Below are 25048 nucleotides of genomic sequence, written 5' to 3' on the forward strand. Positions count from 1 at the left end.
GCATAGCCCTAAGGGGGAAGGGTGAGGTCTACATCTCACAATTAAGGTATAAAGGCACATGGCTTTCAAAGAATGAAACCTAAAGATTTGAACAAAGGATATTTTAATTATTTAACACAAAACGTATATTCTATACCTGTGAAACCCAAAGTGTTCCTATGTGCTCTTTTAATCCATTTGTGGGTACTCCTACATGCTGTATTCCCGGCGACAGCAGCTGAGGTGGAGGCAGGTTGCTGATCAGGCTGTCCCTTAGTTTGTGATGACTTTGGTGGGTGTCCTCTGGCTGCGTGAGGCCTGGAAGGCCCCGGCTGCCTGGGGGTGTCCTGGATTGGTGCACGGCTGGAGCTGGGCTTACTGGCAGAGGAGTCGAGGAGCCAGGAGTCACATTTGGAGCTCCCTGAGAGGATCCCCCAGATGCGGCTGTCAGCCTCTCCTCCTCCCTCTGAAGGCTCTCTTGAGCCTCCCTGCTCAGCAGAGAAGGACCAGGAGTAGCAGAATCATCTGGGCTCCTGTTCCTTCTGTCACCTTGCCACTGCTGCATCAAGCTCATGGCCAAGGCGATGGTGTGCAGATCAGTGCAGGTCTGTGGGATTTGGCTCTCCATGAGGGTGCCAACCTCTCGATGGAGGAAGCCATGTGCTCATAGGCCTGAGACATGGCTATTTTCATGGAATGGGTGGACTCCTCCATCGTCCACCAGCTTTTGTCCTATTCCTCTTTGCAACTCCAGCATGCCCTGTGCTGTCAACACCAGAGGCTTGTCATCATCCTGGGGCTCAGCATGGGCCTGGCCACCCACAGTCCTCTGACTGTTGGAGGCGTTGGCTATCTCAGCCTCCACCAAATGCTCGCATGAATGTGTGGCCCTGATTCTCAAACCGAGCGATTACTCACAGAGGTGAAAGTATCTCTGCTGGTGGAGGGTGCAAGAGAGTCGTACGGACGGTGCATCCAGAGACGACTTCCTCCTCAGAGTTGGACAGCATGAGAGGACACAAACATATGTGGGTTAGGCTGTGCAGTTCTTCTGATGCCTACTAAGCATTACATGGGTCTCCAACATTGATGTGCATGTCAACGTGAGACAATCCTCACTTTGTTGTGCAGGGACTCCAATCTCCCCGTCACCTACTGGTCGGCTGCCCTAGGTGCCCACCAGCTCCAAGGCTTCTTCCTCGGCAGAGGTTAGTTGATGTACATCTGGGATTCCTCCGCCTGTCCGGGTCATCTTCCTCCTATTATGGGCCTTCATGTCCTGCAAGCGGAAGAATAGAGATGGTAGAGATTGGCACACAGATGAACATGATAGTTCAGCTCTTTTTAGCCCCTCAACCCCTACTGGGGACTCTGATATCTCTCAGGCTGATACTCGCTGTCATGGGAGTTAAGGGGGATGAGCTAGGAAGGAAGATGGCCTGTGGCCAAAAGACACCCATGGATCTTTCAGGAAGAGACAGAACCATAGCCACTCAGCCAATGTCGCAGGTGAAAGCAGGATTGGACTCATCTGTGATAGCCTCCATAGTGAATCAGCCTTTCAGCTATCACTGCCTAAGCTCACACATAAAGAATGGCCATGTTGATCAAGTGTGCAGTGTACCTGTAGAATCAAACAACTTCAAGGAGAGCAAGGGAGAAAATGGCAGGGCTGGAGACGAGAATTATAAGCAAAGGTTTTCTAAATATGTTGTAGGTCATGATGTTATGACAAGAGATTGAGCCAGGATATTGTAACCAAAAAGAATATAACTTGTTTTTGTGAAGAGAGATTTTTTTGAGTGCAAGTTAAAGGAGCGTGCACTTTCTAGCTGCCACTCTTTCCATTTTAGAATGACGCTATTAAGAGATCTAGGGTGAGAAATTGGGCTTGGTAGTGCCTGTTTTTTTGGGGGCTATGAGTGCCCTTAGATTCCCTAACTGGCATCCGTGGCACATGCACACATTTCTGGGGCTGAATTTTCTAAGCTCACGGTGGCGAGTTTCAAAAATGGTGGACCGCCCATGCAGGCTGCACGCCAAAGAGCCACTGTGATCTCAAGCGGGAGGTTCATTTAAATAGCTGGGATGGGCCCCCTAATCACGTGGAGGGGACGGGTTGTTCGTCCCCGGCAATGGCGTCAGCTGCCTGTGCGCAGGTACTGGCACCACTTTTAAAGGGCTGTCAGCCCTACAGGCTTATTTAAATATTTAAAGATGTATGGAATAAAATTAAATGAATACATTTATTTTGCCTTCTCCCACCCCCTCTCAATAACAATTAAATTATTTGCCACCCCCCAAAACACTTACCTTTAACATCTGACCTTTAACCCCACAAACTGCACAAAGTTTAAACTACAATCCTTCCCACCATCCCCTACCCCCATGACATTAATTTTATTCCATCTCTCCCCTCCCCCACAATGATAAACTTACCTCCTACCCCCTCCCCACCAGAGTTGCGTCTTTTTTCCCGGACGGAGATCCGAAGGGTGCTGAAGTGCCGACCACCAGGCCGAAGATCATATGGGCCCATAAGATCCCAGGTAAGTGATTGCTAATTTATCAGTTTTATTCATTTGCATATGTTAATTCAGGTCCTGCCGCCGAGCAGCGGGAGACCGCCATAGTGCCTCGACCTGGCCGGGAGGTCCGTGGCGGGCCTCATCCAGGGCCTTCTTCAGGCCTCCCCTGCCATGGATACGGACATCGAGAGGTCCTTAAAATCCAGCTCCTGATGTGAAGCGTACCGCTTGGCATCCTGGTAAAGGCGTATCACGCACCTGTTATGTCTGCTGGAAGTATGTAGAGCAAACAGATCATGACGTTAATCAGCAGGCAGTGCTGATTTGACACCAGTGTTGTGATTTTGCAGCTCAATGATCCTGCTGATGCCCTTGGCACAGCTGGCACAGCTAAACATGAGTTAAACAGCAGGACAGCCCCTCCACCAGCGCTGTTTAAGGAGATCATCAATTACTTGGTTACTGGTTGATTTCTTCTGGCTATTGCTATAATTCTACACCCTTTTGGTGCTTTCCATAGTTGCTTCAAGTTTCAAAAGTCTACAGAGTGTCATGGCAGGTGCTGACATACTTTTTTCTGAATTCAAGGCTTTTGCACAAAAACAGTTGCTCCCAGATATGGGTGCTTTCCTCTTGGATTAGAGCATGACAGTGAGAATGAGCAAAGACCAGGCAGAGCAGGACAAGCTGCTGGAAAAGGAAGGAGAGGGAGAAGGGCTGTCAGCAGGAGACCATATCCACGCAGAGTGTTCATGGAGCAATTCTCTTTCCTGAACCTCCATGAGGAACAATGTATGAGACGTCTGTGTTTCACTAAGGAGCTCCTCACTGAAATCTCCACTGTTACAACCACAACTCCAACACCAGAGGAGGGCAATGACCACATTGCCAGTGGCTGTGAAGGTCACCATGGCAAAGAACTTTTATGTGTCTGGCTCCTTCCAGGATCGAGATATTAGCAACATCTTGTCATCTGAAGTACATTTTTCCTAAGGGAGGTCACTGAGGCTCTCTATTCAAAGAGAGATAATTTCATTTCATTCCCCGTTGCTAGAGAGAAGCAAGTGGTGTGAGCACAAGGGTTTGCAGGTGCAGACTTCCTCATTGTGCGGGGTGCCGTTGACTGCACGCACATTGCTTTGAGGGCACTGTATGTTTTCTCTGCCATGTACCAGAATCAAAAAGGGTTCCACTCCCTCAACAGTCTGCTATGTGTGACCATTGGCATCACGTCACGCAGATCAATGCCCAGTATCCTGGTGCAGTCATGATGCCATCATTCTGTGGCAATCCGTGTGCCAGCTGTATTTCAGTCACCTTGGCAAACCAAAGGATAGCTACTGAGCAACAAGGGCTATCCACTGACGATATGGCTCATGACTTTTGTTTGCAGCATGCATACAATGAGAGTCATGTTGCCACCAGAAAAGTGATAGAGCAGACCATTGGCACCATGAAGCAATGACTCCACTACATGGACCATTCTGGAGGAGTCCTGCAGTACTCAGCTGAGTAGGTGTCAATTTCTGTGGTGGTATGCTGCACAATCTTGCTGTCTTGAGGGGACAGCCCTTGCCACAACCTATCTGGTGAAAAGCTGAGGAAGAGGAAGAGGAAAGGAGACAGCAATCTAGACAGTTCCTTTCTGTCCTGGGTGTACATGAAGAGCCAATTCAAGTGCAATACCAGCAACTTCCGCCCCAATTCCCCGTTCATCAACAGTCCCACACTCCTTACCTTCCCTCTGTCATTGACTATCATTCTTTTGGCCACAAAGCAAAAATAAAAGCCAACAGAAAATAAATATTCCAAACCAAATTTATAAATGCAATTATACCCTTATTGCATACAAATGTAATCATCCTTGTGCATTACCATAGTGCCTTCCATGTGCCTTTGCTTTCCTAGTGCTCCTACACAGTGCTAGCCCAGTAGGTGCAGCATGTCTGGTGGAAGGCTGATGACTTTCAGCAGACGAGAATGCAGATGGCCTTGAAGAACAACCTTAAGCTGCTGTCAGCCTAGAAGGCCTGATTTCAGACTGCGCCATCTCAGCATGGGCGCAGCAGTCTGGGCTGGCTGGCTGATAGGCAACAGCAAGGGGACTGGCAGTGGTGGGAGCATGAATACTGACATCCCGAGAGAGGACGGCAGGTTCATGCTCCATGAAGCCACTGTCACTCACTTGTGGCAGTGCCTCAGCAATCCTAGTAATCTGTTGGAGGACAGATTGCTGTGAAACCTTGAAAACCCCTTTGAATGCTGGTATCCACAGCCATGATGGCAGCAGTCTGAGCTTGCATGACTTCAGTCTGAGCTTCCACTGCAGCACTTAGACTTTTGCTGGAAGCAGTTCCTGCTGCAGTGGAAGTGAGACATTGGCCATCAGACATTGCACAAGTGTGTTGTTGGCCACAAGTGTGTTGTTGGCCACAACTTCCATGCTGGAAAGGATGGGCTCCAAGCTCTGTGCAAAGTCCTGTTCCAAGTTGGTGCCAGACACCTCCATGCTCCTTGGCATTGCATGCAATCTTTCTGGCATGCTTCCCAATGGGCCAAGCATTTAGTTGTGTACATCAATCAGCCTCTCCTGTAGCCTGGCATACTGACATCTTCTCTGAATCCTCTGCTGCAGAACTCATGTGGAACATCGACATCCAGCGAGCTGGCACCTGCACTATCCTTGGCCCCTGCCCTGGCTGCACAGTATTTGTGTCCGGTGTCTCACCACTTGCAGATCCTCTAATGTATCCTCTAAGATAGACTCAGTGTCAGTACCTGAGCTGGTGGGTGAAAATGTGAAATGAAGTGCCAATGTGTCTTCTTCATTACTGTCTTCTTGGTCTTCCTCCACCGCCTGCAAGGTTGCTTGGTATCAGAAAGGGAAAAGACAATGGTAAGGTTGTGGTGAGGGAAGGGGAAAAGTAAGAGGTGCACCATTTGCAGCTTGTAAGTTGGAAGAGATTTTGCAATATGTAGGAAATGAGATGTGAGGAGGAGGATTAGGGATAGGGATACTGTCATCTTCAATGGATTCAGCCCAATTGCTGGCCACAACCTCAACAATGGTCCTTCCAATAATGGACAGTACTCAATGGGGGTAGATAATGGAGGCGTGCCTCTCCCCCTCTGGTTAGTTTCTGCTGCCTTCAGTTGTGTGTCACCTTCTCTTGCAAGAGAGAGTGAGGTATGTCAGTGAGTGCCATGCAATATGTTTGGATGTAGTTGTTGTGGTTGAATAGCTGCCCATGTGTGCAAGTTGTGAGATGTGGGTGTGAGACTTGCAGCAGTGCTCAGTGTGTGAGGGTGAGGTGAAACATGCATATTCGATATGAGTCCTGATTAATAGAGAGTGCTGGAAGGCGAGTGAAGCGGGTGCAGTGGTTTGAGCAGTGTTTGAGACTAGTGAATCAGTGGTAGTATATGGAATTTGACGACACATTCACTGACCTTGTGTGAGGTCATTAACCTACTCGCAACACTGCATCTAGGTCCTTGGGGTTAGACTCCTAGTTTTGACCTCCGTGGCTATCTGCTCCTACTGCCATCTCACTTTGTATCTGGAGGGCCTCCTGGCCCTCTATGGATACAGGATATCTCTCCTCATTTCCATCTCCTTTCCCAAGTATTTCAATTTTTACAGAAACTTAATTTTAGTTAGCATAGTATAATTAATATAATTCATAAACACTATTGCTGAGGCAAGCTAACAGTTGACAAATCAAATAAGGGGAATTTACAATGCAAGATATAAAGGCAAATTCCATTATCCTTTATTTTTATGACTGGGAGAATACATTTACTTTAAATTGCTTGGTGTCTCAATTAAAATCATGGACAAAGCAAATTCATACAAATAAGCATCCATATGATAATCGCCACGCCGTGTAGTTTCAAGGCATATTTGTATATCTGTATGTAGATAGGGGCATATTTGTCATCATATTTATTTAAACTTATGTCTTACATAAGTTACAGACAAGTGTCAATGAAAACTCAGTATCAACAGATTTTGCTCAAAAAGAAAAATATAATGGAAGTCTCATATTCATTCTTACTAATGTCTCCCAAATAAAGAGGCTGTATTTATTATATAATGTGCTATTACTTTTACTTATGGCTGGTGTTAATTTAGCTTTACCACAGAAAGAGTGCAACACCAGTTCTCCACAGCACTACTTCATCTGTAATGGAGTCAATGACTGTGAGAATGGCACCGATGAACTCAATTGCACAGACTGTGAGTATTTAAATAACAAGTAAAATATACAGATTGATTCATATTTTCAAAATTCCATAATGTCAATTATCATTTTCAGCTGTGCCCTGCACCAACATCACTTATAAATGTAAGAATAATCTATGTATTCGGAAAAGGAATGCTAAATGTGATAGAACTGTGGATTGCTTGGATGGAAGTGATGAAATGAGTTGTGGTAAGTACTATCGCTGTTATAGTGGGGGAATTCACTATTGAAGATTAATTTGGCCTACTTATATAACTGGAGAAATTGAAAAGTCACATCATTGCACAGTGGAGTTTACTTAAAATCTGTTTTCATTTTAAGGGTTTATTTTTTAAAATAAAAGCTGATCTTAAGCAATTCAGGGCCATTAAGGCACCTTTGATGGTTAATTGCCTTCAAGTTGGAAATTCTGCATATTCTGATATATAATACCCACTTGCCCCTAGTGGTAAGTTAATATTCCCAGTTGTGTTATTTTAAACTATTCAGATTGATTGTCTGAATGAGCAGGAAGAAAATGCTTGATCAATGGTAATAATGTGACTGCATGTGGATCAAAACTCAAACATTGACCATGCTCTACCCTCACCCCTTCCCCTCCCTCCCAGAACCACGCCACGATTCCCCTTGTCCTCATTTTCCATCCCATCAGCCTCCATATCCAAAGGATCATCCTCCGCCATTTCCGCCACCTCCAGCGTGATGCCACTACCAAACGCATCTTCCCCTCCCTTCCACTGTCAGCATTCTGAAGGGATTGTTCGCTCACGACACCCTGGTCCATTCCTCCATTACCCCCACCACCTCATCCCCTTCCCACGGCACCTTCCCCTGCAATCGCAGGAGGTGTAATACCTGCCCATTTACCTCCTCTCTCCTCACTATCCCAGGCCAAAATACTCCTTTCAGGTGAAGCAGCGATTTACTTGTACTTCTTTCAATGTAGTATACTATATTCGCTGCTCACAATGTGGTCTCCTCTATACTGGGGAGACCAAACGCAGACTGGGTGACTGCTTTGCGGAACACCTCTGCTCAGTCCGAAAGCATGACCCCGAGCTTCCGGTTGCTGGCCATTTCAACACTCCCCCCTGCTCTCATGCTCACATCTCTGTCCTGGGATTGCCGCAGTGTTCCAGTGAACATCAACTCAAGCTCAAGGAACAGCATCTCTTTTACCATTTAGGAACACTACAGCCTGCCGGACTGAACATTGGAGTTCAATAATTTCAGAGCATGACGGGGGTCCCCCATTTTATTTTTATTTTTAGTTATTTTTTTTAAATTTTTTTTTGTGTTTGTTTTATTTTATTTCATTTCATCTTAGTTTGTTCAGTTTGCTTACCCACTTTTTTTTTCATGTTTGTACTTGCAGCTGTTCAAATTTCATTCCGTTAACACCCTATCTGTACTAATGCTTTGTCTTTCAAAACACCATTAACATATTGTTTGTCTTTGCTCCATGACCTTCTGGTCAGCTATTCTGTGACCTTGTCCTATCTACACCTTCTCCTTTGTTATCTCTTGCCCCACCCCCATTTTACTTGCTAATAACCTTTCACATTTCTAATATTTGCCAGTTCTGAAGAAGGGTCACTGACCCGAAACGTTAACTCTGCTTCTCTCTCCACAGATGCTGCCAGACCTGCTGAGTATTTCCAGCATTTCTTGTTTTTATTTCAGATCTCCAGCATCCGCAGTATTTTGCTTTTATTGACCATGGTTTCCTGTTTTGCAATAATTTCATTTCTGCAGATTGTGGTAATAAGAAGCAGAAGGACAGTCGAATAGTAGGAGGATCCAATGCTCGCGATGGAGAGTGGCCTTGGCAAGTCAGCCTTCACTTTTCTGGGTCACCATATTGTGGGGCTTCAGTAATAACAAAGGAATGGCTCTTATCTGCAGCACATTGCTTTCAAGGGGAAAAGTAAGCAATTAAATTATTATACCTGAAATTCTGAATGTTTTTGGTGCAAAAGTGGTATAGTTCTGGTGTGGAGGATTGGAATATTGGATGCAAGTCAGATACATCAGAATTACATCTATTCTAGTTTAATAGAATCATAGAAATATACAGCACAGAAGGAGACTATTAGGTCCATTGTGCCAGTGCTGGCTCTTTGAAAGAGAAATTATGCTTAGTTCCAAATCCCATATTTTGCTCATAACCCTGTAATTTCCTTGTCCTCAATTACCTGTCCCAACTCCCTTTTAAAATTAGTTATGGCAACAGATTCTGCTGCCTTTTCAGGTAGAGCATTCCAGATTACAACAACTTGCTTGAGTCAATAAAAAAATCACATCATCTCTCCACTTAGATCTTTTACCAATGATATTAAACCTATGACCTTTGGTTATTGACCGACTTGCCAGAGGGAACAATTTTTCTTTACTCTATCAAAGCCTCTCACCATCTCAAAAACCTCTATTCGGTCACCTCTTCACCTTCTCTGTTCTAAGGAGAACAATCCTAACCATTCCAGCGTAATCTCATAACTCAAGTCCCTCAACCCTGATAACAACCTAGTAAATCTCCTTCTTACCTTTCCTCAGGCCTTTACATCTTTCCTGAAGTGTGGTGCCCAGAATGGACCACAATATTCCAGTCTAATGAGTGATTTATGAAGTTCTAGCATTACCCTTTTGCTTTTAACCCTTTATTTATAAACCCAAGTAACCCATATGCTTTTTTTTAACCACCTTATCAACCTGGTTTGATACCTTGAAGGATTTGTGTTTATAGATGTCAAGGTCTCTCTGCTCATCTAAATTTTTCAAGTTTGTGCCATTTATAGTATATTGTCTTTCCATATTCATCCACACACTTCTCCACATTGAACTCTATTTTTCATGCTTCTACCCATTTAACCATTATATATCATCCTGAAGTTTATAATGATCCTCATTACTATATATTACTCTGCCAAGTTTTATATCATCTGCAAACTTTATAATGCTGCTCCGTACGTCCGAGTCTAGATTGTTATTAAAAATTGAAAAAATGTAATGGACTCAAAACTGGTCCTTGGCAAAGCCCCTCCCAGTCTGCAAAACATTCATCCACCTCCACTCTCTGCTCTCTGCTTCCTGTCACTGAGCCAATTCCATATCCATGCCATCACTTTCCCCTGAATTTCATGGGCTTCTATCCTCATAACATGCTTTTAGTATTTTCGGCATAAAAGGCTTATCAAGGAAAATTGAACCTTTAAAGATAGAAATGGGGTCTGTTGAGAATAAGCTAAAATTGTTTAACAAACTAAATATAACTATTTCCTTAAAGTATTCAATAAAGGAGACAGTAGCAGCATGTCACCTGTTATACGAGTGTAATAACAACAATGCCTACACTTCTATTAATTAATTGAATTTAAGTTCCACCAGCTGCTGTGGTGGGATTTGAACCTGTGCCCCTGGGTCATTAGCCTGGGCCTCTGGATTACTAGTCCAGTGACATTACCACTAAGCTGTGGTCTTATGCAAATGAGAATTGGTTTCCTGTGGAATATTATAAATAGTATTCTAATTCATTATTTTGCATAGCGTAAAGTATCTTGTTATGAAATTGTATTCCTGAAATAAACGTTATCCTTTTCTTTTTTAAGGATGTCTGATCCCAGGCCATGGGTAGCTCATTTAGGAATGCATACTCAAGGAAATACAAGGTTTGCAAGTGAACTCAAAAGAATCCTTGTCCATGAATACTATAATGGTCGAAACTTTGACTATGATATTTCGCTCCTACAACTGAAGACAGCATGGCCAGATACACTAGCATCAGCAATCCAACCAATTTGTGTCCCTTCTCTGACTCAAGTAGTGCCCAATGGAGCAAAGTGCTGGGTGACTGGCTGGGGGCAAAAACAGGAAGCAGGTAAGAATAGCATGAAGATGCAATATTTTACCCAAAATAAAGGTTTGTATTAACATAAATACATCATGCACAGTAGACATTATTCAAACTTTATGACAGGTTTATACTGGTGAAAAGATTCACTGTTAATTGTCAAAAGGCACATACACTTTTCTCTACTTGAACCTGGGAACCATTCCGTCGCTGGTAACTGTTTTAATCTGAGCAAGATCTTGTCATTGTGTTTGAAGCTGAGATGAGTTTCTGACCACAGAGCCACACCATTATTAAGGCTGCTTATTTCCACCTCGGTGACATTGCTCAACTCCAACCCCTGCCTCAGCGCATCTGCTGCTGAAACCTTCATCCATGCCTTTTGTTACTTCTAGACCTGACTATTCTAATGCTTTTCTGGTGGGCCTCCAATCTTTCACCCTACTTAAACTTGTGCTCATGCAAAACTTTGCTGTCCATATCTTCATTCACTCCAGATCTCATTCACCCATCAGCCCTGTGCTTGCTGACTTTACTGACTCCCCATTTGACAACGCATCCATTGTAAAATCCTCAAACTTGTTTACAAGTACCTCCAAGACCTCACCCCTCCCTATTTGTGAAACCTCCTCAAGTCTTAAAAGCCTTTGCGATCACTTCTCTCCTCCAGTTTTTCCCTCTTGTGCATCCCTGATTTTAATTTGCTCCACCATTGGCAGCCATGCCTACAGCTGCCTTGGCCCTAAACTCTGGAATTTCCTCCCTAAACCTCTCTGCCTCTCTACCTCTCTCTCCTCTTTCATGATGCTCCTTAAAACCTACCTTTTTCATCAAGCTTTTGTCGTCTATCCTGACTTCTCCTTCTGTTTCTCAGTGTCAAAAATGTATTTATTGATATCACTGTTGTTAAGTGCCTTGGGACATTTTACGATGTTTAATGCACTATATAAATGTAAGTTGTTGTTGAACAATGATTAACAATCAATAGTCAGAAATTAAAGTTGTCCTTGAAGTATATTGATTCTTGGAAATAATGTGATGAGGAAATAATAAAAGCTTACAAATTTCTGCAATATTAGCATAAAAACAACACATTCACTGCACTTTTCGGTCTGCTGCTTTAATGGTGACTTTAAATCATTTAAAATAATAGGATAATGACTCTGTTAAAACAATAGATAGAGAATTGTTATACAAATGAGTTAAGCAGAAATACTCTAATGTTGCATGTTCCAGGCTGAAAGATAATAAAGGCACTAAATTATTAAATAGTGAAGGCCACAGAAATCCCAGTGTCATTATCTTGGATATGCACTGGATGTAATTCCAAGCCGACTACAATATAAGTGTTCTATACGATAAAATGTTACAGCTATGTGCACTATCTATGCCAGCTTTTCCTGTTATAAGTTCCTAGGTCCATATCTATAATGGAGGCTGCCTTTGTTACTCTGTAATTGTGGTTGTCCTGTGTATCACCTCAATTTTGCATCTCCCAGCTCCTCAGCCTGTACTGTGGAGAAAATTGCACGCTCTAACCAACTCTACTGTTTCCCAAACAGCTGTAAGTTTTATAATTTAACTATAAATAGTAACATAAAACCAAAGTATTATATCACAATAATGTGCTGTAAATTCTATATAAAAATAAAAACAGGCTGACTTTAAAATGGGGACTGAATTACACCTGTCCAATTATCCCTCACTCTCTAACTTGCTGCACCTGAAGACTGCACTTATAGGTGGATTTCTCTCTTTGCATTGAGCATTATCTGGGCAGACCATAGAAAGAAAATTCATGGCCAGGATACCAGGGGAAGTTCCCTATGGTTCTTCAAACAGTGTCATGGGATCTTTTACATCCACCCGAGAGGACAGATGGTACCTTGATTTAATGTCTCATTCAAAAAACAATACCTACAACAATGCAACACTCCTTCAGTAATGCACTAATGTGTCAGCCTAGATCAAGGGTCTGCAACATTTTTAGCTTTACAAAAAAAATTGCCTAAAATAAGAACTATTGGGAGCTGCAAGACGAAAAAAAATGAAGAATGGGGTAAAGGCATAAGCATACCTTAAGAGAAGAGAATTGTTTATCGAGAACCTGAAGAATATTATGCACTTATTTGATACTGTAAAAAGTCATTTGTTTAACTTCTCTCTGATGCTTATAAGAATGACTGCAGTTACTAATGAATTTCATGTAATTTCAATCTTGTATATAGGTTGGTCAAAAATCCAGTTTCTACATCCTAGGAATAGGTAAAAATCATTATTTTAGTCTTCAGAACTGAATCTTGATACTACCCAAATCTCAAACTTGCCTTCGGCTTTATCAACCTTTTCCTGGAGAATCATAACTAGGCCCCTACCAAATTCACCACCGTGAAAAATGCATCACGGACCATGAAATCTCGGGTCCTCCATGAAATTGGCCATTTAGTGAACTTCATGCATTTAATTCATTGACACAAGGCTCACTCGCTGATTGCTATACATGTTGGCTCACCTGGCTGATTGGTAGATGAGGGAGGGCTTCCTGTGCAGTTTTGAGAGAAGCAGTCTCAAGTATTAGTAGATAAGTGAGAATGCCAGAATAAGCAACTCAAAAAATGGCCACAACCATTACTGCATCACATCGAGTGAAAGAATTTGGAAGCCAAATTCTGCATGCCAATGGTGGTATACAGTTTTATATAAGCTGCAATGTTTTGTTGGATCACACACGGTGGGCAACGGTTCCGATCCATTTAGGCTGGAATTTGTATGTTGGGCAGGAGGCACCGCCAACCAGCCAAAAAGTCAGGGCCAAGCCTGCCTTCACCAGGCATGGGAGCTACACTACGATTTTACATGGCCCAGGCCCCTAATTAGACTTAGGCAGGACTTCCACCTCTCAGAGGCAGGAAGTCCAGCTTAATGGAGCTGCCAGCCAATCAGCAGGAGTGGTGGCCACTGCTGGGACTGCAGCAGCCAACAGCAGGATCGTGGGCGTCGGCCTGGAAGAGAGGTAAGTTTTGGAGCCTCGCCGGGGACAATTGGCCTGGGGTGGGCAGGCCATTTCTTGCCGCTGCCGGCCCTGGTAAAATTGCAGCAGGGTTGGGAAGGTTTTGGGAATGACAGTCTCTCTTCCTACTCAATTTTACGGCCCAACCCCGCACCACCAGTCGGCTCCTGTGGGGGCTGTAAAATTTCGGCCTTCGAGTCAGAAAGCCATTGCAGCAGAAAGAGGGCACCCGACATTGCACAGATGGAAAATTAACACACAAAAGAACAAGCAACAATTTCATCTCTTTTTAAGAAGTTGACAGAGAGCTCAGAAAATTGTTAGTTGGTTACAGTGGAACTTGTGGATGCTTTTGCAAGCGCCAACATAGCATTGGAAAAGCATGATCACCCAAAGCTGTGGCTATTCATTCAATGTAATGTGCAAAATGGTGGTCGCTTGCCAAGTGCAAATAAACTATGACAGGACAACCTATGTTTTTGCTACACATTGTGGGGAAATTAAGTCTCAGATTAATGCATGCGAGTTGTCTGACAATTCCAAAAAACACTGTGGACATGGCGAGAGTTGTGTCTAAACACGGACAGGTGTTCACAATGCAGAGACAGGGAATGAAGAAAGACACAGTTGCAGGTTGCTCCAAGCTCACATTCCAGTACTGATTTCAGTGAGTTTATAGTCAGCTTTTTACAATAGTTCTTTGAGTATAAAATAAATGCCATTTGAAACCAGAAACCCCCCTTGTCGTCTTTTTGTTTTAAATAGATCATTTTCATGATTTGATTTAACACCATGAAATTTATAATTTAAATATGTGAAATCATGAAATTTACAATTCATAAATTGCCTTGACCGTAAAATTTGACCGTGAATTTGGTAGGGCCCTAATCAGAACTGCATGTATTTATAGAGTCATTTATAGAGTCATAGGGCTGGATTTTACCAAGCCCCTATCATTGTGATCTGTTGTTTTGGGGGGGACGGGGTGGTGGTGCCTGAAGATGGGTCCGGAAGAGGCCTGCCACGGACCTCGATGCTAGGAGGGCCTGGCCCGATCTTCCCGGCAGTGGTGAGGCTCCATGGCGGCCCCCGCCACTCGGTGATTGACTGGGATTTGAATATTTAAGTAGCTGCTTACCATGCATTACAATGCATGCTGCTGCAATTCAGCCATCAGGTAACGATTATCAGCCAGACGTTCAGCACTCCCGTGCCTTCAATTTCACCTCCAAGGAAAGCCAGCGGCACCGAGGCATCAGTCCATGGAGTCTGTGAAGGTGGGTGGGTGCATTGTGAAAGGGGTCTCAACTCTGCATTCATGAAGGGAGGTGGGTGGGTGCGTGTGTGTTGTGAAGGGGGTCTCAACTCTGCATTCATAAAGGGAGAAATCCCATACCCTTCTTCTGGCCCCATAAATGTTTGGGGGTGAGGGAGGAGCATGACCCTACATTTGGCCAACGATGTTTGGGGGAAGCGGGGAACAATGGCAGTCCATGACTCCTTTATGTGTGATGGGGGCCACAAATGGTAGCCGGTTTAAGGTTATGTTGCTGGTGGTCCAATCCAGGCAACTCCAATAATATGACTGTGGTCATGCTGCTCTGCTCTTATTTAAAGCCAGGACTGGCAATGTCGTGCCATACCATATAGGTGATGCCGGAATGCAGCTGAAGCACCAATTAACATCACTCTCTGCCCTAATATGTGCCATTGACCTACTGAAGGAACTGAGTTCACCTCCAGCATACAGATGGGGATGGTCCACCCTGTCTTTCTTGATCCATGTGCCGTGCCCAAGAGGCAGGCGCAGCCCACATGGAAGCTCCCAGGTGCGAGTAGCAAGAGCCACAAAGGCTCATTCAAGCTCAGAGAAGACAGTGGGTCTACAGGCCCCGCATGACATATCTGTCGGAGTACCAGTGTCAGAGGCGACTGCGGATGTCCAGAGAGGTGGTGACACATCTCTGTGCAATGCTGAATGATGATCTGCATCTAATGGGCTTTGCTGGACATCCTATGCCTGTGGCCCTCAAAGGGACCACGGCTCTTAACTTCTACGCCACCACATCATTCCAGGGATCCACTGGTGGCATGTGTGGTGTTTCGCAGCCAGCAGAGCGCCGCTGTATCAGGGAGGTCACTGATGCCTTGTACCAGAGGGCCGGTGACTATGTTCATTTCAGGATAGACCCTGAAAGTCAGAACCAGAGGGCCCTCAGATTTGGGGCCATCGCAGGATTCCCACAGGTGCAAGGGGTCATTGACTGCACGCATGTGGCCATCAAGGCTCTAGCCAGACAACCAGCTGCTTGGCTCAATAGAAAGGGCTTCTACTCGCTCAATGTTCAGCTAGTATGTGACCACAGGAAGCATTTCATGCAATCGTGTGCCTGCTTTCCAGGCAGCTGCCATAACCTGTTCATCCTGCGCCATTCTCAGGTGCCACTGCTCTTCACTGCACTGGCTCAGATTCTCGGGGACAAGGGCTACCCCTTGCAGACAGGCTTCTGACGCCAGTGAGAAACCCCATCAGTGATGCAGAGGAGAGATACAACGCCTGTCATGGCTTGACAGGAGCTACCATCGAGCAGGCCATCGGCATGCTGAAGATGCACTTCCCCTGCCTCGATGGATCAGGTGGGGCCCTGTAGTACACATCAGAAAGGGTTGTGTGTACTGTTGCTGTCGGCTGTGCCTTGTACAACTTTGCAACACAGAGGGGGGAGGCCTTGCAGGATGATGAGAGACTGGAGCAGGAGACATCCTTGTACAATGAAGACACATTGCAGCAGCATACGTGCATGGGAGGACGGAGATCATCGATGCAGCACAGACATGGTGAGCAGCGAGCAAGGGATGCATGACAACACCTTATTGCTGAGCGCTTCCACAATCCCTGATGTGCATTATTTGCTCCCCATGTCACACATCACCGTGTTTCATCTGGTAGGCATTCTTGTGTATCTGTGACATCTGTGTCTCCACCATTACTGGCAGCAGATGACTGAACCATTGCCAATGTGACTGCACCTGTGCAATGCGTACTGGCATGGCAATGATGTTCCATACATTGGCAGTTCTGTCAGGCCAATGATGTAATTGAAGGACACATAATCAGCACATGCTGGCATGCATCATTCACACGGTAAAAAGGAGACACGTGTTAGTAAAGCACATTTAGTGAGAAGGAATTAAAACATAGCTGTGTCACCTGTGATAACCCATTTGTGTCATGGTGTCTTTTTAAAACATTTGCGGGTGCTCCTTCACCGTGCTACTTCTGTGCTAGCAGCTTGACTGGAGGCAGGCTGCTGATCAGGATGCCCATTGGCTTTATATGACTTGGGCAGTTGTCCTCTGGGTGCCTGAGGCCTGGAGGGCGCCGGCTGCCTGAGGACCTCCTGCACCAGTGCAGGACTGTCCTCAGACGTCGTAGCTGCTGGAGCTGGACTCACCGGTGGAGGGGCTGAAGAGCCAGGATCCATATTGGAATCACCCTGAAGAGGGACCCCAGATGTGGCGCGCAGGCTCGTCTCCTCCCTCTCAAGGCTGGTAGGAACCTCACTGCTCTTCTGAGAAGGACCAGTAACAGAGACATTCTCCAGGCCCCTCGTCCCTCTCTTGCCTAGCCACTGCTGTGTCCAGCTCATGGCTGAGGTGAGGGTTTGCAGGTCTGCGCGCATCTGTAGGATGTGGCTCTCCATGAGGGATGCCACCCTCTCCATGGAGGAAACCCTGTGTTCATATGCCTGGGACATGGCAGCTGTTGTGGCACGGATGGACTCCCCCATCATCTGCTCAAGGTTGCGCAGGGCCTTTGGAATCTCTGCCAGATGTTGCCTTATCTCTCCCTGCAACTCCAGCATCCCCTATGCCGTCTACACTAGAGGATCAACATCAGCCTGGGGCTCAGCATGGGCCTAGCCACCCACAGTCTTCCAACTGTCAAAGGCCTTGCCTTTCTCCGCCTCAGCCAGCTGTTTGGGCATGTGTGTGGTGCTCTCACCAGCTTGCGAGCCAGATTCTAAAGCCGAATGGATTCCCACCTAGGTGAGTGTATCTGCGCTGGTGGAAAGTGCAGGAGTGTCCTCTGAGGTTATCTCTTCCTCAGAGGTGCTGGAACTCTCCAGGGCCTCCAATGCTGACTCAGAGTGTCACCCTGCAAGACACAATATGGAGAGCACAGTTTTAGGTTCACTGGTGTACATATCACTAACATGACAGCATTGTGTCCAAAAATGAAAAGTTTTCAGTAACCATCGTGTTTGTCAAAGAGCTGCACATTCACCTGAGACCCCAAGTTCCACGTCCTCCCTGGCTGCCAGCTAGCTCCAGGGCCTCCTCCTCAGCCTGTGTTAGTGGTCTAATGTCTGACACCCCTTCACCGGTCCTGGAGGCCTCCTCGCTTTGTGCGCCCTCTTCGCCTGGAAGAGCAAGGATGCAGATATTGAACATTGCCAAACAACAACATGACACGTGTCACAAGAGGGACGCCGAAACAAAAGGTGGGGGAAGCTCAGTCTGTAATACGGATTCAGCCTGTTATGTAGGTGTCATGCTCTGATTAGCAAACGAGGGAGAGTTCTTTCTCACATGCAGCCACTCATGTGGCATCAATCCTTCCCGCCCGACCTCCCTGTCTTTGACATGCAGTGGTAGCCATGTGCCACTCTGTGTGGGGTCACCCAGGTCAAACTGACCCATACAACAAAGTGCCACTTACCTTTGCCGAGCGCATGAGATCGTTCATCCTCTTGCGGTACTCGACCCAGTCTTGGTGGATGATCCCACGGCAGCTTACCTCCTCTGCAATCTCTGTCCAGGCTTGTTTGGTCAGGCAGGAGGGCCTCTTCCTACCATCGACGGGGAAAAGGACCTCCTGCCTTTCCCGTGCAGCCTGGAGGAGAGTGAGCAGGTAGGCACCACTGAACCATGGGCCACCCTTTCACGCACCTCAGATATCTCTGGTGCCTTGCAGGGGTAGTTGTTTGGCAGCTGGGGCTCTTCACACTTCACTGCTGACTGGTCTGCTCCAGCAGCAAAGGTTTAAAAGTGAAAGAGGCTGTATGCAGGGCTGGTTGCCATTTAAATATGGTGTTAGCACCTGCTGACTTGTCAGCTGATGCCGTTCACAGCATCGTACAGCCCGCCCATTTGATTGGGGAGTGGGGGGAGGTCAACCCGAGCATGTTAATAACCCACCACGCAAAATATCGCAGTGGCTCCGCAGTCTCGGGCTGCCATTATTTTTGCCCACCGCTGAGATTGGCAGCGGGCTCTTAAAATCCAGCTCATAGAGTCATTTACGTGTAGAATTCAGACAATATTTTCAGCTATTGATTCTTGATAAAAGAGTATCTTCTAATAGCACATTTGGAATAATTTATCGTCTGAGCTATTTTAGAAACAATAACAGTCACAACCATAAAATCTTTTCCTTGAACCAAAGGCATTATCTATAACCATTGTTATGTATGGAAGGAATTGTGATGAATTAAACAATGAAATGGAAGAATTATGAATTAAAAAATTCAACTGCTAAACAAAATCACAAGAACATGGACACCTATACACAGTCAAAATGGAGTAGCGGCCCTATGACCCGTCCTGTACTGGAAATCCACAAATTCATCTGCAAAGATTCATCAGCTTGTTAACATCGCCTGAAATAGTTCTGGGGAGAATGCCTTTGGAATTGAAAGGCGTTATTGCATATTAATGTCTCTGATCAACATGAATGCACTAACAAAGGATGCTGGAGACAATCTTACTCATAGTGAAACCAAGATGAATAAGGTGTGAAGCAGCAACATCACAACAGAATGATTTCCATTTATACATCAAACGATGGCCATGATTATCATCCTGGCCCATTTCATAGTCACAACAGAGGAGAGGGCCATACATCTCCTAACAGGAACTTCAATGTGATAGATTTTGATCTTAAAAAGGTAGCTGTCTGCAGAGAGAGGGGAGATCAAGCCAACATCACAGAAAGCCTGTGAGAAGGATCCAGCAGGCAAGAGAAGAACCCTGCTGACCAAGAATAGCCACCACAGCAGAGACATCACAAAGTGATTTTGAGACTAACCATCTGTGAAGGTAACAAACTACAGACCACCAGCTTTGGGCTGTCTTATAATTACCAGATCTCTACAACACCTCCGCAAGTCCAAGACTGCGAATAATCAGGCCTGCAACTTTTTAAAAGAAGACTTTTCCTCCAGAGAAGACTCAATAATCTTCTGTAAACCACTAACAGTTACCTCACTTGGGACTTTAAACTATCTCTTACTCTTTTCTCTCTATCTATCTATTCTTGTGTATGTATGTGTGGGTGAATGGTGTGAATGAGGTTGTGATCATTTCAGAATTTGTTTAAAAAGTTAATTTTTTAGCCCACGAGAAAACCCGTCATTTGTCTTTTTATTTGACCCTAAAATACAGGGGCATTTTAACAAAACACAATTGCAGTCAGTTGGGAGGTGAACAGTGGGAACCACCCACACCGCTTACCACCTGTCCATAACACCATGCTATACCATTCAAACTGGTTTATTTGGAGCATAATGATGTTTTACGGTAAAATAATCATTCGAAACCATAAAAGTGCAGCATAATGATTAGCCTTTTATCCCCACAGTAAGAACACGGTTCTTCAGTAAGTGAGACAGATCCCCTGTGTGTGATATATCTCTGAATATCATTCATATAATTTAGTAAATTCTAGTATCAAATAATTGTGAATGCTAAATTCCTTAACATTTATGAATTGAATCATTAGATAAACTGTCAACAACTAGGAGGCCACACTGTTAAGGGCATTTTGAACTTTAACTTACCTTAACAAGATCACATTTTCTGAAATAATTACTAAAAATGTTAGTTTGAAACATGACAGTGTAGAAACTAAATTTTTGATTAAGCAAGCCCACGGTGGGCTGAAGGGCCTGTTTCTGTGCTGTATAACTCTAAGGAAAGTTGCATTGCTGTCTAATTTTTGATTTGTCATTTTCTTGACTTAACTTTTTTAGGCTTTTCTCGTGATAATGCAATCCAACTGGAAAAGGTTGGTAATGAGATGTTAAAGAGCCCTGAGTTGTCGACCCCTGGCATAGGTTATGTGCTCAAGTCTCTGCAGTCGCGTTTGAACCCACAACTTGATTCAGAGACAAGAGTACCACCAATGAGCTAAGGCTGAGACTGGGTTACAGCTCTCAGGGTCATTTTTGTCTGTGTTCTTTCTCAATGCATAAATGTTCAAGTATTATTTTTAAAATAATCTTACTGACAGTTATACAGGATGCAAGTAATACCTTTGCAGTGCATCCAGTTCTTTTTTTGACTTGTTTGCCAATCATTTCCTGCTGACTTGATACACAAATGGTCAAGAATCACCTCTAATTCTTTTCAAGCATTTACTCAGATACTGAATGAAGAGTTAAAATTCTACTGAACGTAATAACATAATAAAACTGATTGACATTAAGTAATGCACGAGTAACTTTATTTTTTCTGCCTGACTGAAGACAACAGTGATCCTACAGTTCTTCAACAAGCAGAAGTTGAAATCATAAATCAATCACTCTGTCGTTCCACCTATGGACTCATCACTCCCCGTATGCTGTGTGCAGGATTACTGTCAGGGAAAAGAGATGCTTGTCGTGTAAGTATAAAAGCAAATACCTTTACGAAAAGTTAAAATTGAACGTAATTGTTAAGCATTTTACTGTACTCAGAAGTCGATGAATATTCAGATTTTCTATTTCTAGCATTACATACTCTCCCTTTAAAGGGTGAAAATACACAGCCAGCAAGAAAAATAGTAAGGAATTGTTAGCAATATTGTATTTTGCACAATGATTATTCGAAAAACATTTTCTTTTTCATTACAGGTGCAGTGGTTTAATACATAACAGCTTATGATCTTTGTAACTAATACTCCAGCAGTTAATTAAAAAATGCAATGTCAGTCACACTCTGCAGCTTATATCGGTCAGGCAAATTGTGTTTTCTTGTGTCCTTGAAAAATTGAAGCAGCCGTGCACCATGGAGGCATATCTGCAGAAACATGCAAACATGCTCCATGTATATGCATGCAAATTTTAGAGGAAGTTGTAATACCTTGCGTTTGTGGCCAATATAACCTGGTTGGGTGCACATATCTATCTACTGATGCAAGGTATCCCAATCTGATGGGTCAGACTTGTGGCAGTAGTATAATTGTCAACTTCATTGAACATCTTTATGACATGATGCACATTGAATTTATCAGCATTTATCTAACTCCATGTTAGGCAGCAGCTAACATAATGTTACATCATCACTGGACAGTTTTGTCTTAGTAGTGTCAACATAGTTGGAGCATATTTGATGGTGGATTTATACTGGGATTTTTGCACCATATTGTCGCCATTGAAAGTATAAATGCTGTATATGGATCCTAATGTGGTAATTTCATAAAGTAACTGTAGCTTTCTGTGACCCAGAATAATGAAAGTTGTCATGAAAAATGAGGGAAGATAATTTTTGTTATTTTCTGTTAAAGATACTAAAAGACAAGAGAACATATAAGACAGGTCTTTCTGCTATTATGGAATCTCAAGAGTACTTTTGGTGGGGTAGGAATTCTATCCGTTACCAGGATATGCCCCTGACCTGGCTGCTTCTGTGCAGTCAGGATCATTTCCATTTTTGGATGGGTTCCCTGGTCTATGCAGGGGACTCAACTTGCAGAAGGGACACAGAGATCTTATGAGCATGGTCAGTGACTCAAAAGCACCAACGCCTGTGCAATGAATCAACTTGTCCTTAATTGCATAAGCTATCTACAACGTTAAAATTTAAGTGGCATCTAGTGTGCCCAATATTCCTATGGTCCAAATAATAGAAAATATGTCATACCATTACAATAACACCTGCCATATATGGGCCGACATAGTGCCTGCTCTCCTGTCATTTCCTGAGGGAAATCCCAGAAGTGGTGTGGTGCAGTGGGGAACCAACAGAATGGCACCTGAACAATTTCCTGCCCAAATCTGCTCAAGGGTTGCCTCGAATCCAGCAGAACTCAGACTGAGAATCCAGGCCTTATTAACAATTAATGATTACATTTGCATCAAATCATCATATAGCCTTGGATCCCTTCTCTTCCTCTCCTCAGCATGTGCAATAGAAACAGCATCTCGCTTGTGCCAGCAGTTCAGATATAATATCGGCACAAGCTGTTGTCTATTATATGACCAGATTTTTTAGGCCCAATTTTAAAATGGGGTAGGCCAAAGTTCCCACTGAGGCCTGGGCGATTTTAACTCCATAATGCAGCTGTGTACTACAGATTGGAGATGTGACTGATGTTCCCTGTAGCAGGCTGAGAGCAGCCAGTGTCAAAGAAGTTGAGGACTATGGTGATCACCACCCAACTGTCCCCAACCCCACTCCCCCAAGTCCAGCAGGTAGCATGTCCGATTTCAGGAGGCTGCAGAGGCCCCGCCTAGTTTTACTGGTGTGTCGAGCACGGGATGGGACTTTTAGTAAAATGGCATTGGAGTCCTAATTGCATTATAGGGCATCTGGGACCTCAGTGAACAATGGAATAAACAGTGTATCTCCTTAAGCAATTAAATGAAAGGATTGAGAACTAAACAGTGTAATGACTGAGAAGGAGGATGAATTAAGAATTGGTGAATTCAATTTCAAATCAGGTACAGGAAAAGAAATAGAGGGAAAGGGAGATTTGATTAAGAGAGAGAGAAAAAATATATAAAATATTAAAATTTGACAGTTTTAAAATCTCTTACTGCAAGTCACAATCTGAAGGAATGAAACTCCATGGCCGGAATTTTATTTTGTGGTGGTGGCCCTGTCCACTGGCTGAAAAGTCAGGGGAGAGCCCACCTCCGCTGGGCCTGGAAGGTGAGCTGCAATTCTGTGTTCTCAGGCCCTGAATTGGTGTCAGTCAGGACTTCTGCCCCTCTGAGACAGGACGCCCCCAACTCCAAGAGCTGCCAGCCAATCAGAGGGGTGGTAGCTCTTCAGTCCCAGCAGTGCCACTGTGAATGGTGGCCACTGCTGGAACTGCAGCCAGCAAGGACGATGGATGTCGCCCTTCAAAAAGGTATGTGGAGTTCAGGCCTCACTGGGAACAATCGGCTGGGCCCCGGCGATGAGGGTAGGAGTTGGAGAGCAGGGCAGGGGGGGTATTTTTAGCGGGAAATGTCTGTGCTGCTTGGGGAGCCCTCTGTGGGGCACAGGATGCCCAATCAGGAAGGCCCCCCCTAGCCACAAGGAGGCCACCAGGTTTTACTGGGCAGCCTCCTCAGCTGCTGAAGTGCCTGTCTGCCGCTGGTAAAATACCAGCGTTGGTGGGAGGAGGCCATTAAGTAGCAATTAATTGGCCACTTCAGGGCCTCAATGGGCCTGGGCGGGCTGTTTGCCACCTCCCCACAGCTGGTAAAATAGCAGTGGGGGCAGGTAGGTGACGAGCACAGTGCAATCTGCCTCCCACTCCCACTCCTTCTGGGAGGGGACATAAAATTTCAGCCCATCCTTATGTTTATTTTCTGAGCAATAGACATTGATTGGCAGTCATTAACAACTATCATGCTGTTAAAAGGGTACTTATATGCTGATAATTACTAGACTTAACTTTGTGACTAGTCACGAACAAATGCAGTACCCTCATGAAAATTGCAGGGCATTTATGCGTGAGATGCCGTTTTCAAAAAGCTAATGGTGGAGCTGCAGAAATGAGCCATCACCTTGTGGCAATTTGCAATTTACTGACCAATTTGTGCGTGACACTATGCACTTTTTCCTGGCAAAATCCGGCACTATGTAAAGTTTTTACTTTGTAATATTTATTTGTAATATTTGGTATTTTCAGGACTTTGATTAATATTACAGGGTGACTCTGGGGGACCATTATCCTGTCAGGAAAAAATTGGTGGAAGATGGTTTCTGACTGGCATTGTTAGCTGGGGTCATGGATGTGGAAGACAAAACTTTCCTGGAGTCTACACAAGAGTGTCGAAGTTTGCCACATGGATCCATCAGCATGTGTCATCTTTGCCAATAATTGATGATTTTACATAGTTACAAATTTGGATGATATAATGGAACTTTTTGAGTGTTTGCATTATGAAGGATTACATATTTAAGTGATAAGGTAAACCTATTTGGTTAATTATGCTATTTATATAAGAACATAATTTCCCAAATCATAAAAGATTGTGAAAATTATATATATATGACCTTGTTTTTATTTATGTAACAGATATAAGATGCAAAAAACAGCAGCAAAGCCAGTTTACCTTAATACTTTTGTTTAGAACACAGCTCTGTGTTATATCTGAGGTTATTGCTATAAAATGAATCAATATTGTTTTATGGGAACTTAGAAATAATATGTCAGCACAAGATCCAGAAACTGATTGAT

General features: G+C 44.3%; 1 protein-coding gene across 1 annotated transcript in view; it reads left to right on the forward strand.

The window, feature by feature from the left end:
* tmprss7 (transmembrane serine protease 7) overlaps positions 1-24766 on the forward strand; it is a 116991-nt gene extending 92225 nt beyond the window's left edge. The window contains exons 15-20 of the mRNA XM_068039982.1: positions 6643-6747; positions 6827-6943; positions 8510-8681; positions 10360-10628; positions 21141-21277; positions 24517-24766. Of these exons, the coding sequence (XP_067896083.1) occupies positions 6643-6747; positions 6827-6943; positions 8510-8681; positions 10360-10628; positions 21141-21277; positions 24517-24705 (989 nt within the window). The 3' untranslated portion in view covers positions 24706-24766. The remainder of the gene's footprint in view (positions 1-6642; positions 6748-6826; positions 6944-8509; positions 8682-10359; positions 10629-21140; positions 21278-24516) is intronic.
* Positions 24767-25048: the final 282 nt, after the last annotated feature.

The sequence above is a fragment of the Heterodontus francisci genome, chromosome 10 (assembly GCF_036365525.1).
Source record: "Heterodontus francisci isolate sHetFra1 chromosome 10, sHetFra1.hap1, whole genome shotgun sequence".
NCBI lineage: Eukaryota > Metazoa > Chordata > Chondrichthyes > Heterodontiformes > Heterodontidae > Heterodontus > Heterodontus francisci.